This window comes from Mobula hypostoma, chromosome 11, assembly GCF_963921235.1.
Source record: "Mobula hypostoma chromosome 11, sMobHyp1.1, whole genome shotgun sequence".
NCBI lineage: Eukaryota > Metazoa > Chordata > Chondrichthyes > Myliobatiformes > Myliobatidae > Mobula > Mobula hypostoma.
In genome coordinates, this window is record NC_086107.1 from 94,923,385 (window position 1) to 94,936,485 (window position 13,101).

Genomic DNA, 13,101 nt, shown 5'->3' on the forward strand with positions numbered 1-13,101 from the left:
AGGTGCATACTTCAGGATACTCTTCATTAGCTACAGCTCACCATTCAATACTATCATCCCCTACTTCCAAACACCTTAAAACTACGCCCCCTCGTATTAGCCATTTCAGCCCTGGGAAAAAGCCTCTGACTATCCACACGATCAATGCCTCTCATCATCTTATACACTCTATCAGGTCACCTCTCATCCTCTGGTGCTCTGAGGAGAGAAGGCCGAGTTCACTCAACCTATTTTCATAAGGCATACTCTCCAATCCAGGTAACATCCTTGTAAATCACCTCTGCACTCTCTCTATATCATCTACATCCTTCCTGTAGCGAGGTGAGCACAACCGAATACAGGGTTGTTCTCCCAAGCATCATGGACACGCTATGCTGGTGCCAGAACCTGTGGCGATGCTCGTGCATGACCCCAGTATTCCTTAGGGTTGTGTTGGTCATTGACACAAATGGGCGCATTTCACTGTATGTCTTGATGTGGATGTGATAAGCAAATCTGAGTCTGTTCCCATGCTGTCTTAAACAAATCTATAAATATGACTCAGTGCAGAAGAGAGAGATCTCCCCCTTCAACAGATCCAGATGCTTCACCCATAGGTGGAAGGCGGTTCTACTGACAATTGGGGAAGCAGAGGTCCAGGATCCAGCGCAAACATGGGTCCAGTCCCCTATTGCCCACACCATGGAACGAAGGAAATGCCCACAGATTTCACATCATGATACCCGTACAGAACTACCAAACAATGCCACTGCTGCCTCTGTTGACTGCCAGCTAAGTTTTGGCATTATGATTTAAGTTGGAAACACAAGAGAGGGCAGATGCTGGATTCTGGGGTAACAGACCGTCTGCTGGAGGAGCTCTGCGGGTCGAGCAGCATCCGCAGAGAAGGAATTGTTAACATTTCAGGTCCATGCCGTCTTGGTATAGGGTTTCCCATTGATGCTGCCTGAATACTGAGCTCTTCTAACAGATTGCTTCTTGTGGAGGCACTGATTCAGACCCACACAGCACAGAGACAGGCCCTTTGTCCCACATGGTTCACACCAACCATTGAAACACACATGTGCTCCATATGCCATAGAGCCATGTAATGCTACAGCATGCCTACAGGTCCTTTGGCTCACTGACACCATACCACCCACAATGTCCACCCTGCCAGTCAGAAACTCAAGCATTGGGTCCATATCACTCTTAAGACCTGCCCCTCCATGTACCTGGCCAAGTGTTTCTTAAATGATACCATTGTACCTGTCACAACCACTTCCTCTGCAGCTCGTTCCACATACTCACCGCATTCTGCAAGGAAGAAGTTGCCCCTCAGACTCCTTAAATCTTTACCCTCTCATCCTAATCCTATGCCACCCCCCCGCCCCCAAAACCGAGTTGCTCTTTCCATCATGCTTCACAGTTGGGATGAGATTCTGCTGTCGGTATGCAGTGCCCTTTTCCTCCCAAACATAAGCAGTGTGTTTTTCTGCCAAAACTTTCAACTTTTCTTTCATTTATCCACAGAACACTGTCCCAGAAGTGTTGTGGAACATCCAGGTGGTCTTTTGCAAACTTGAGATGTGCAGCAATGTTTTTGTTGAAAAGCAGTGGTTTCCTCCATGGTGTCCTTCCATGAACACCATTCTTGTTCATGTTTTTCTTATAGTGGACACAGGAACAGAGATTTTAGCAAGTTCTAGGGATTTCTGCAGGTCTTTTGCTGTTACCCTTGGGTACCTTTTTACCTCCTTCAGCATTGTACGTTGTGCTTTTGGTGTGATCTTTGCAGGATGCCCGCTCCTAGGGAGAGAGCAACAGAACTGAATTTCCTCCATTTGTAGACAATTTCTCTTACTGTGGACTGATGATCACTCAAGCCTTTAGAAATGCTTTTGTAGCCTTTTCCAGCTTCATGCATCTCTACAATTCTTCTAAAGTCCTCTGAAAGTGGTTTTGATCGAGGCACAGTGCACATAAGCAAATCTTTCTTCAGAAGAGCAGACTCTGTCAATAACCTGACTTTGGGTATTTTATTTAATAGGGCAGGGCTGCTCTACAACCCACATCTCCAATCTCATCTCATCGATTGGAACATCTGACTCCAAATAGTTTTCGTAGAAGGCATTAACCCAGAGGTTCATAAACTTTTTTTGAACCTGGACTGTGATTGTTTAAATGGTGTACTTAGCATTGATTAAAAGTACAATTGTTCGTGTGTTATAGTTTAGGCAGATTGTACATGTCTACTATTGTGACTTAGATGAAAATCAGTCCACATTTTATGAGTAATTAATACAGAAAGCCAGGTCATTCCAAAAGGTTCACAACTTATTTAACATCACAAGCAAAAAAAAAGTAGAGGTAGTTTTCATGGGTTCAATGTTCATTCAGAAATCAGATGGCAGAGGGCAAGCAGCTATTCCTGAATTGTTGAATATGTTCCCTTCGGCTCCTATACCTCCTCCCCGATTGTAGCAACGAGAGGAGGGCATGTCCTGGGCGAACGGGGGTGCTTAATAATGTATGGCACCTTTTTGAAGCATTGCTCCTTGAAGATGTCCTGCATGCTGGTGAGGCTAATTCCCATGATGAAGCGGACTGAGTTTACAACTTTCTGCAGGTTAATTTGATCCTGTTCAGTGCCCCTCCCCACCCCATTCCAGACAGTGATGCAGCCAGTTAGAATGCTCCTCACTACATCTATAGCAATTTGCAAGTGCCTTTGGCGACATACTAAATCTCCTCAAGCTCCCAATGAACTATAGCCTCTGTTGCACCTTTTCTGTGACTGCATCGGCATGTTGGGTTCAGGCTAGATCCTCAGAGATGTTGAAACCCAGGAACTGCTCACTCTTTCCACTTCTGATCCCTCGACGAGGACTGGTGGTGTGTGCCCTCGTCTTATCCTTCCTGATCCCCCTCCTCTATGTTCCAAAGAGTAAAGGCCTAACCTGGCCAGCTTCTCCCTCTGACCCAGATTCAGCAGTCCTTACAAGGTTGTTGCAAATCCTGTCTGCACTCTTTCTAGTTTAACCCCACCTTCCTACAACAGGATGACCAAAAGTGCACACTTCTACCCACATACCTGACCAAGCATTATTTAAAATTGGTAATGTACAGGGTGTCTAGGGAGGGGTAGCACCTCTGGCGGGGGGGGCCTGCCGTGCCCTTTTTTAGGACAATTCATCCACCTTTGGTCCCCACCTGGCGCTCAGCTCTCACCTGTGGCTCCAAGTAGCTGTAACACACGCAGCGGCCACACCCCGGTAAACCATCTCGGCAGGCGGGCCAAACCAGGTGAGGGTGGCTGACTGGTCTTCGACCCTCGGTGAGGTAGGGGATCTGCCTGTCCCAGTGTGTTTAGTCCGGCCATGGCGGATTGAGCAGAAGAGACCAATTAATAGTCCAACGGTCATGAAGGCAGGCCCAGCAGGCATGGTGGAGTGCCAGCAGCACGACAAGGCACTAAGATGTCCTGGTCATCCACTGTAAGAGGTGGTGATCTCTTTAAACTTACCTGGCAGAAGGCAAAGGCAAACCACTGCTGTAACCTGCCACAAACATGATTTCCCAATATGTCAGAGCGGTGTGGAGGGGAATTGTCCGCCAACTGGAAATTCCAGATGCAATCTAACAATGACGATGAACGTACCTAGCTCAACCACTTCCTCTGGCACCTTCTTTGTGGGAAAAGTTGCCACTCAAATTCCTATTAAATCTCCCTCCCTCTCACCTTAAAACCTATGCCCTCCATTTCTTGATTCCCCAACTCTGATGGGGAGGGGTGGAGTGTGTGCATTCACCCCCTCCACACACCTCATGATTTTATACAACTCTGTAAGGTCTTCCCTCATTCTCCAAACTCCAAGGAGTCCCAGCTTGCTCAACTTCTTCCAATAACTCAAGTCCCTCGAGTCTTGGCAACATTCTCGTTAATCTGTTCTACACGCTTTCCAGATTAATTAATTAGCGACAGCGCGGAGTAGTCCCTCCTGGCCCTTCAAGCCACACCGCCCTAGCAACCACCAAACAACCCGATTAACCCTAACCTAACCAACAGGACAGTTTACAATTATTAACAGCATCTTTCCTTACACAGGGTGAATCTAACCGAACACAATTTGTTGTTACATTTAAGTTACAGAATCAGAAAAGAATGCTGGTCCACTTTTCCAAAGAAGCAAATTCAAATCCCACCACAGCAACAATGAAACAGTTTTCAGTAATTTTTAAAAATTCAATTAAAAAAAACTTTATTACAGTCACCAAGAAACTGCAGGATTTTTGTACAATGAAATGTGATGCCAGGGAGGAAATCTGCTGTCCTTACGTGATCTAGGTACCTATGTGACTTCCGTCCTAATGTCCTTCAATTGCCCCTCAGTTCTGGGGCCACTAGGCAGTCAGCGCCAGCATTGTTGCCAATGTCCCAGAAACAAAATCCAAATTCACACCAATTTCTGCTTACATCAACAGTATGAACTATCAAGAGGGGTAAACCCACTCCATTTTGTTGCTTTAGAGGAGCCTTCATACCAGTAGAGGAAATTAGGAGATCTCATTGAGAAATCTGCTCAAAAGTCATATGTGGGGGTTGGGGGCGGGGGGTCATTGCTTAACTATCATTCATTCTTTGGGGCACTCCTCTGTTTTCGTGGATGTTTGCGAAGAAAAAGAATTTCAGGATGTATATTGTATACATTTCTCTGATATTATATGTACCTATTGAAGTCATTCATGTTAACCCAAAGCCCGTAATAGGAATAATTATTAAAGAGTCTATGGAACAAAGAACTCTATTGTAAGCCAGTTTATTACAATGGAGTTATTATATAATTATGTTAATCTATGTAAAATATTAACATCCAATACAAGGCACAGTGACTCAGTATTTCCCTGTCTGAGAGAAGGATTAACACAGGGGTTTTTGTTTACACAACACCAATCACTCACCCCCCACCCACCATTCCCTCCTCCCCACCCCAATCCCTTTCCTCTTCTCCAAGGAGAAGTGTCAACTTTGAAGGCACAAAAAAAAACTCATAAACATAAGAGATGCTGGAAATCCAGAGGAACACACACAAAATGCTGGAGGAACTCAGCAGGTCAAGCAGCATTTATGGAGGGGAATAAACAGTCGACATTTCGGGCCAAGACCCTTCATCAGGACTGGACAGGAAGGGGGAAGACGCCAGAATTAAAAGGTGGGGGAAGGGGAGAAATACAAGCTGGCAGATGGTAGGCGAGACCAGGTGAGGGGGAAGGTGGGTGGGAGAGTGGGGATGAAGAAGCTGGGAGGTGATAGGTGGAAGAGTTAAAGGGCTGAAGAAGGAATCTGATAGGAGAGGAGAGTGGACCATGGGAGAAATGGAACGAGGAGGGGACTCAGAGGGAAACGATGAGTAGGTGAGAAGAGAAAGGGTGAAGGGAGGACCAGAAAAGACAAGAGAGGCTGGAGAAATGACTGGAAGTTCAATAAATCAGTGTTCATGCCATCAGGTTGGAGGCTACCCAGACAGAATATGAAGTGCTGCTCCAACCGAAGCGTGGCTTCATCGTGGCAATAGAGGAAATCATGGACTGACATGTCGGAATGGGAATAGGAAGTGGAATTAAAATGGGGAGGTGGGGGGGGTCACTGGGAAAGTTCATCTTTTGTGGGGGATACAGCAAAGCTGTTCCGTCTTCCACAAGAAACCCATCTGTGGAGTTTACTGATCAGACTGGCCCACACAATCCCCAGCTGGAAGGTCAGCTAACACTGCTCTCACATTGGTTTTGTGTCCTTAGCTCTTGGTATGTCAACGAGGAGACCCCCACCCGCCCGACCAATAGTTATGGGTGGAGACGTCACGCACTTCCTTATCCATCTCTCAGAAGCCTGATGTATATTATCAGAAAGATTTTAAAGATAAAGATTTATTTGTCACATACACATCGAAACACAAGACTGAGGGGCATTGCTTGTGTCAAAAAAAATTGCACTGGGGCAGCCCAAAAGTGTCACCAACATGTCGTGTTATAGCGCACTAAACCGAACTCACGTGACTTTGGAACGTGGGAGGAAACCGGAGCACCCGGAGGAAGACTTTGCGGTCGGGGGAGAACGCACAAACTCCTTCCGGATGACTGGTGGGAGTCAACCGCGACTGGCGGTCGCTGGCGTTGTAATCTCTGAAGTGTATTGATAATGGATGGGGTCACCAGTCTTGTAAAGTCATTGTGCAGAAGGAGGCAATGGAAAACCAGTTCTGTAGAAAATAATTTGCCAAGAACAATCATGTTAAGACCATGATCGCCCATGTCACAGGACACAGCATAGTGATGATGATAAATTTATTATAACCCGGATTTCCCTGAAGTCAGTCAAGGCCTCACTGCCAAATACTGGATTGATAAGGTGTTTAGAGGGAGTGTGTGGGTGGGGGTAGCTATTAGAGGAGGCTTGAGGTGGGGAGGACCCCAGTTCACTTTGCTTCTGTTCTCCTACATCACGAGCCCAAATGCTTCAGTGGCTGCCCCTGGTTTAATCATGTCCTCAGCAACAATGGCAGTGAGGGTCAGAGAACAGGGAAACAGGCCCTTCGGCCATCAAATCCATGCATGCTGATTACCAACCTCCCATTGATCATGTGGATAGCCAGAGGTTTGACCCAGGGCTGAAGTGGCTAACGTGAGGAAGCAAAGCTTGGAAGCAGGTACAAGGGGGACGTCACAGTTAAGTTTTTCCACACAGAGAGTGGTGGGTGCCTGGAATGTACTGCCAGCAAAGGTGGTAGAGGTGGATACGATAGGGTCTTTTAAGAGACTCTTAGATAGGTATATGGAGCTTAGAAAAATAGAGGGTTATGCGGTATTGCAAGTCTAGGCAGTTTCTAGAGTTGTTTACATGGCACAACATCGTGGGCTGAAGGGCCTGTAATGTGCTGTAGATTTCTATGTTCCATGATTTACACTTATCTCATTTTATTCTCTCCACTTTCTCCTCAACTCCTAACTCCACAGATTTTACCCTCCCCCCTGCCCGAGATGCACTTTACTGTGCTCAATGAATTGGCCAATTAACCAGAGCAACTGAGAAAACCCCATGTACGTCCACACAGAACAAGCAATCTCCACATACACGGGAGGTCAAGATCCAACCCAGGTCTCTGGAGCAGGGGCAGCAGCTCTACTCACTGTGTCACTGTTCCTCCCTAATGGAAACTATTTCAGAAATGCCTGATCTCATTCCCTTCAAACAATGGGCTACCCAACACTCCAATCGGCAATGCAACTCAAGGGGCAGCTGTCCAGCAGAACAGGTTGTGAAGCATCCTTTGTTTTAGGGACTCGACATCAACCCAGGAACAACAGTACGCATGGTGTGTGTGTGTGTGTGTGTGGGGGGGGGGGGGGGTGGTCACAATTACCCATGCCAGGCAGGGATCCCAGTCTAAAGCACGTTCTGATGAAACATAAAACACACGAAATTCTGCAGATGCTGGAAATCCAGAGCAGCACACTCAAAATGGTGGAGGAACTCAGCAGGTCAGGCAGCATCTATGGAATCCTGAGGATGGGTCTCGGCTCGAAACGTCGACTGTTTATTCATTTCCATAGATGCCGAGTCCTGTTAAAATATCTGGGAATGGCTCAGAATGGGCTAATCCTGCTTGAATAATCTATCTGGGATGGATGACAGTCACACAGCATGTACCGGCCCACTAAGTACGCGCCAACCATCAAGAATGCGTCTACACTGATCTCCCCACATTCCCTTGATCTGCCCTCCCCACCCATCCACAAATACTGGGGGCAAACTACAGAAACCAATTAACCCACCGAAGACCCTCAGGTCTTAGGAATGTAGCAGGAAACTGGAGCTCCCCGGGGAAACACACACACTCACAGGGAGAACGTCGGACTCCACATAGACAGCACTCAAGGTCGGGACTGTACTGGATCACAGGATTGGCGAGGAAGGGGTACCACTGTGTCCTGGTCTTGATCAGTAGCAGCATAGGTGAGGCAAGGCTATTCTGATGCTTATCCACAAGTCGTTATTATTGTAAGGATTTATTAACTATGCTGACAAAAAAAAGGAATCTCAGGATTGTGTATGGTGACATGTATGTAGTTTGATAATAACTTTACTTTTGAACTTTGAAGTGCTTCAGGGTTGAATTAGCCATGAAGAAAAATTTAAGTCCTCACCCGGGTCAGGTCCTGGCTGGTTGCAGTTGGGTCAGGTTTTAAGTGTCGGCAAATAAGACTAGCATAGGTGCACATCGTGGTCAGAGTCTGCAAAGCTCTGCAAGTCCACTAGTGAGGTGGAAGCCCAACTGGAAGTCTGAGAGTCCAAGTCCACCAGAGGATGGAGGCCCAAGATGACGATCTGGCTTGGGGTTAGAGGGGTTAGAGGGGTGAGAGAGGGGTGGGAGAGGGGGAGAGGGGGAGAGGGGGAGAGGGGAGAGGGGGAGAGGGGGAGAGGGGGAGAGGGGGAGAGGGGGAGAGGGGGAGAGGGGGAGAGGGGGAGAGGGGGAGAGGGGGAGAGGGGGAGAGGGGGAGAGAGAGAGAACGAGAACGCAGCGGGGATTGTTTTGTCATTGTTGTTTTGTTGCTTGCTGTGTTCTGTTTTGTTTTGCCGAGCATGGTGGGCATGTTACGTTGGTACCTGAACGTGTGGCGACACTCGCGGGCTGCCCACAGCACACCCTCAGGTGTGTTGGTTGTTAATGCAAACACCACACTTCACAGTCTGTTTCGATGTACATGTAATAAACAAATTTGTATTAGACTGGACAAGTTGGGCCAAAATGTCTGCTTCCTATCGGTATTTGACTAAGTGACGTCTACCAGAGTACGATTGTATCCTATGAGGAAGTAATCCTCTTCCAGAGTAACAGGAGTCCACACTCCCAAGACACTCTGTCCAGTTAAATCAGACCATACCCAATGCTCCCTTTACTCAATGCTCACAGAGATTACTAACCCACAATGTTCCCTCTTCCCACTCACAATTCATCCTCATCTTCAACACCAAATCTCAGTGTATTTTTCCCTCCTATTTGAATGATTATCCAATTATCCATACGACTCTTCTCCCCCTCCCGCATCCAACTACAGCCTATTTTTAGAAAAAAAAGGCACCCAGCGCCCGCCTCATTTCACGTGAGCACCCAGGATCAGCCGGAGTAGATTGGGAAGGGATGAGTGCAGTCACAGGCCAAGGCCCGGATACCATAGAAATCCTGGAGGTCTCATGCTGCTGTGGTTTCTGGTACAATCTGTATAGGAGGTTCCTCCTTCCATTGGCTGATAGACTGGGTGGTCACAGGATATGCAGGGAAATCCTGTCTGAATCACAGGCTCTTGGCTGAGAATTAAAATCCAGCATCAAAGAAGTTCTGGCAATTTGAATTCTATCTGCAGGGAATTATTCCATTAAAGCGTGGATTTAGCTGAAGCCCTCTGGTAGACACGAGGTTTGGGTTGCACTTACACCCCATTCAACTCTTTCTCAAACAGGTATTGACATAGAAATAAATCTACGAGAAAACTCCAGCCCCTAATTCACACCTCACCCAGGATCTTTTGATTTTATTTTCCTATACTATTAAGTCATTTAGCAGGAATCAGAAATGTAACCTTCAAACACACTAAGAATATTCACAAAGGAAAGATAGGTGTGGTACCAGGCTTAATCTTGGTTTACTCCAGATGTAGCCAATGAAGGACATTGTGAACCGCAGTCACACCGTACAGAGTGTGGTAGCAAGTTCCCCATCCACTAGCTCTCTGGTTGGGTTAAACATTGGTTATGGACCCAAACCCTCCCCCCCCACCCTCCCCCAACCCATTTCAAGGGTGTGGTGTACATCTTCCGGCCCAGGGAGGAGATTGTGAGCAGAAGAGGCAGAGGAAAGAAGATCAGCTCCCCAGAAATTCGTACACATTAGATAGGTGTTAAGAACAAATAAGGTTACAGGCCGTCCCAGGGTTACAATTGACTGATGTGGGACACGGGCCCGAACCGGGAGCACCGAGAGGACCTCCCTCACTCCGACCCAGCACCCCTTCTTTGTCACCCATCACAACCGTCTCTGGCACCCTCTCCTGTCTGCCCGATTGCGACGCCTGACGTGGGAACGGTTTCTGAGGTACGCACGGTTCTCAGGGACTGGGCCCAGCCGTAACCCGGGGGATTGCCTGTGTTGGCGAGGTGGACTGTTGGGTCCATCCGGTGAGGTTTGGAGAATCAGTAGTGAAACGCACCCAGCCTCTCCCATCAGTGGCATGCCCCCACCTGCACAACCCCCCACCTCAATATCTGCTCAACGGGAGCTCTGTAAAAAGGACATCACCATCGACCTATTTATCTACCTCACCTGCTGGAGTGGTGCTGTCATTACAACAGTTTCACAGGTCTCCCTCTCCACCTCCACCCCTCTCCAAAGTTTCTTGATGGAACGAGAGTCTATTAACTTGCCTCTTGCCACGCTGGAGGACATCAGAAGACCCAATTCAGGCAGAGTGCTCTCAAACGTGACCCGAATGTTCCTTAACAGGTGCTTCCCCCGACGACATGGAGAATGGGGAAAATTGTTCAATCGGCGATTGAATCAGTGGAAAGTAACGTTCAGCTTTGGATGATAATCACCCACAGAGCCCAAAGGATGGAAGTGCTCGCACTGGGGAAAATCCGAGGGTTTGCTGGTTCCTGATGATTCTCCGAGAGAAATACTTAGAAGGACACACCCCAGAAATCCCAAAGACTTTTTCAGGAACTCCCACCCCTTCCCTCACCCTCCCCCCACCCCCCAAATCTTGTCTCGTGATTCTTCAAATACTCTCTGGTACCTTTTCTTCTCCACGTTACAGGACTTTTCCAGTGGATGTAAAAAAAAAACATTCAGGAAAAGTTCCAGTGGAATTCCAAGTTTCAGCTGGGTTGTTGTTCCCGCATGGACCCCCTGTAGAGGTGAGAAGACAGGTTAGAGCACGAGAAAACGGGAAAAGAACTCTCGAGCCTCCCTCACCATTCAGTTTGCCAGTGGCTGATCTAGCCCAACCCTCAACCTTTCTCACGCATATACAAAGACTAAAAGACTAGTAAGTTGAACCACAGCTAATATGAAACTGTGCCTCAGCCACGCTTGGAGTACTGCATGGAGTTCTGGTCTTCCATTACAAGAACGATGTGAAGGCACTGGACAGGGTTCGCCATGATCCTGCCCGGATTAGAGAGCACGAGCTACACGGAGAGACTGGACAAATCTGGGTTGTTTTCTCTGGAGTGTTGGAGGCTGAGGAGAGACCTGATAGAGGCTTATAAAATTATGAGAGGCAGCGAGAGGGTGGGCAGATCCTTCTTCTCAGGGTGGAAATGTCTAGTTCGAGCGGGCATGCATTTACGTTGAGAGGGGAAAGTTCAAAGGAGCTGTGTGGGACAAGGTTTTATTTTTTTTAAAACACACTGAAAGTGGTAGGTGCCTGGAATGAGCTAATGGGAGGCGTAGTGGAAGCCGATACAATACAGTCATCAAGGTTGTCAGTCAGAATCATTCTGCCAGGGTAGAGATGTCCAACACCAGAGGACGTGCAATTCAGAGTGAGAGGAGAAAAATGTACAGGGGGTATGTGGGGCCCAACACACGGAGTGGTGGGGGCCTGGAACAGACTGTCAGGGGTAGTGGAGGGAGCAGACATGACAGCATATTTAGATTTTTAAAACAGGCACGTCAATGTGCAGGGAATGAAGGGATATGCATCATCTTCAGGCAGAAGAGATTTAGTTTCATTCAGTATTGTGTCCAGCACAGATATTGTGGGCTGAAGGGCCTCGTTCTCTACTGTTCTATGTTCCAAGCTCCCTTCAGTCTTGTGAGCTTTGAAGGATTTATCCATTCATTTCCTCGTGACGTGGCCTTCACTCCCCTCCAGGGTAGGCAGGGACAAGGCCACCTTAACTTCCACCTCAGGATAAAACGCAGGAGCTCTCTCAATGACCAACCTGCAAATATTAGTATGCTACGGGAGCCATGGTAACATAGCTATTAGCCCCACGCCATTGTGGCACAGGGCAATGGGAGTTCGATTCCGACATCATCTGTAAGGAGTCTGTACATGGGTTTCCTCCGGGTGCCCCGCTTTCCTCCCACAGTGCCAGTTAGTCGGTTAATTGGTCATTGTAAATTGTCCTGTGATTAGGCTGGGTTGAAACCGAGGGATTGCTGGGCAGCATGACCGGAAGATAGGGTTGCCAACTGTCCCGTATTAGCCGGGACATCCCATATATTGGGCTAAATTGGTTTGTCCCATACGGGACCGCCCTTGTCCCGATCTCCCCCACTAAGGTACAGCGTTCCTATGAAACCGCTCATAAGCCGAAATGGCATAAAGCAAAGAAGCAATTACTATTAATTTATATGGGAAAAATTTTTGAGCATTCCCAGACCCAAAAAATAACCTACCAAATCATACCAATAACACATAAAACCTAACACTAACATATAGTAAAAGCAGGAATGATGTGATAAATACACAGCCTATATAAAGTAGAAATAATGTTATGTACAGTGTAGTCAGGAAGATTAAGCCAAAACCGATTTGTTGAAAAAAATTGGCACGTACACGCATGCACACACAGGTGCCCGCGCAAGGCTTCATGGTCATGGTAGTCTTTCTCGGGGTAAACACAAGTGTCCCGTATTTGACTGCTACTTTTGGGAGTGAGAAAGTTGGCAACTCTACCGGAGGGGCCTATTCCGTACTGTATCTCTAAATAAAATAATATAAAAACAAACAGTTTGGTGGGTAGAAAATGGGAGCTAGGTTAATGTACAGTTACTTAGCCTCCTCATTAATCAATGTGAAGATTTCTCAACCTTACCATCTAAAGGAAAAAGATGAAAGATTATTAGCTTTATTTGTCACATGTACATCAAAACATATAGTGAAACGTGCCGTTTGCATCAACAACCAACACACTCCGAGGATGTGCTGGGGGCAGCCGGCAAGTGTCACCACACTTCCACTGCCCACAACTTACTAACCCTAACTGTACGACTTTGGAATGCGGGAAGAAAGCAGAGCACCCAGAGGAAACCCACGTGGTCACAGGGAGAACGC

At 47.3% G+C, this 13,101-nt stretch overlaps 1 protein-coding gene across 6 annotated transcripts in view; it reads right to left on the reverse strand.

Annotated features, from left to right (window-relative positions):
• Window positions 1–8,503: 8,503 nt before the first annotated feature.
• The window catches only part of prrg2 (proline rich Gla (G-carboxyglutamic acid) 2), a 39,311-nt gene continuing 34,713 nt past the window's right edge, over window positions 8,504–13,101 (reverse strand). For all 6 annotated transcript variants that reach the window (XM_063062554.1, XM_063062553.1, XM_063062558.1 and 3 more), the window contains one exon: window positions 8,504–10,943. In XM_063062554.1, the coding sequence (XP_062918624.1) occupies window positions 10,913–10,943 (31 nt within the window). In that variant the 3' untranslated portion in view covers window positions 8,504–10,912. The remainder of the gene's footprint in view (window positions 10,944–13,101) is intronic.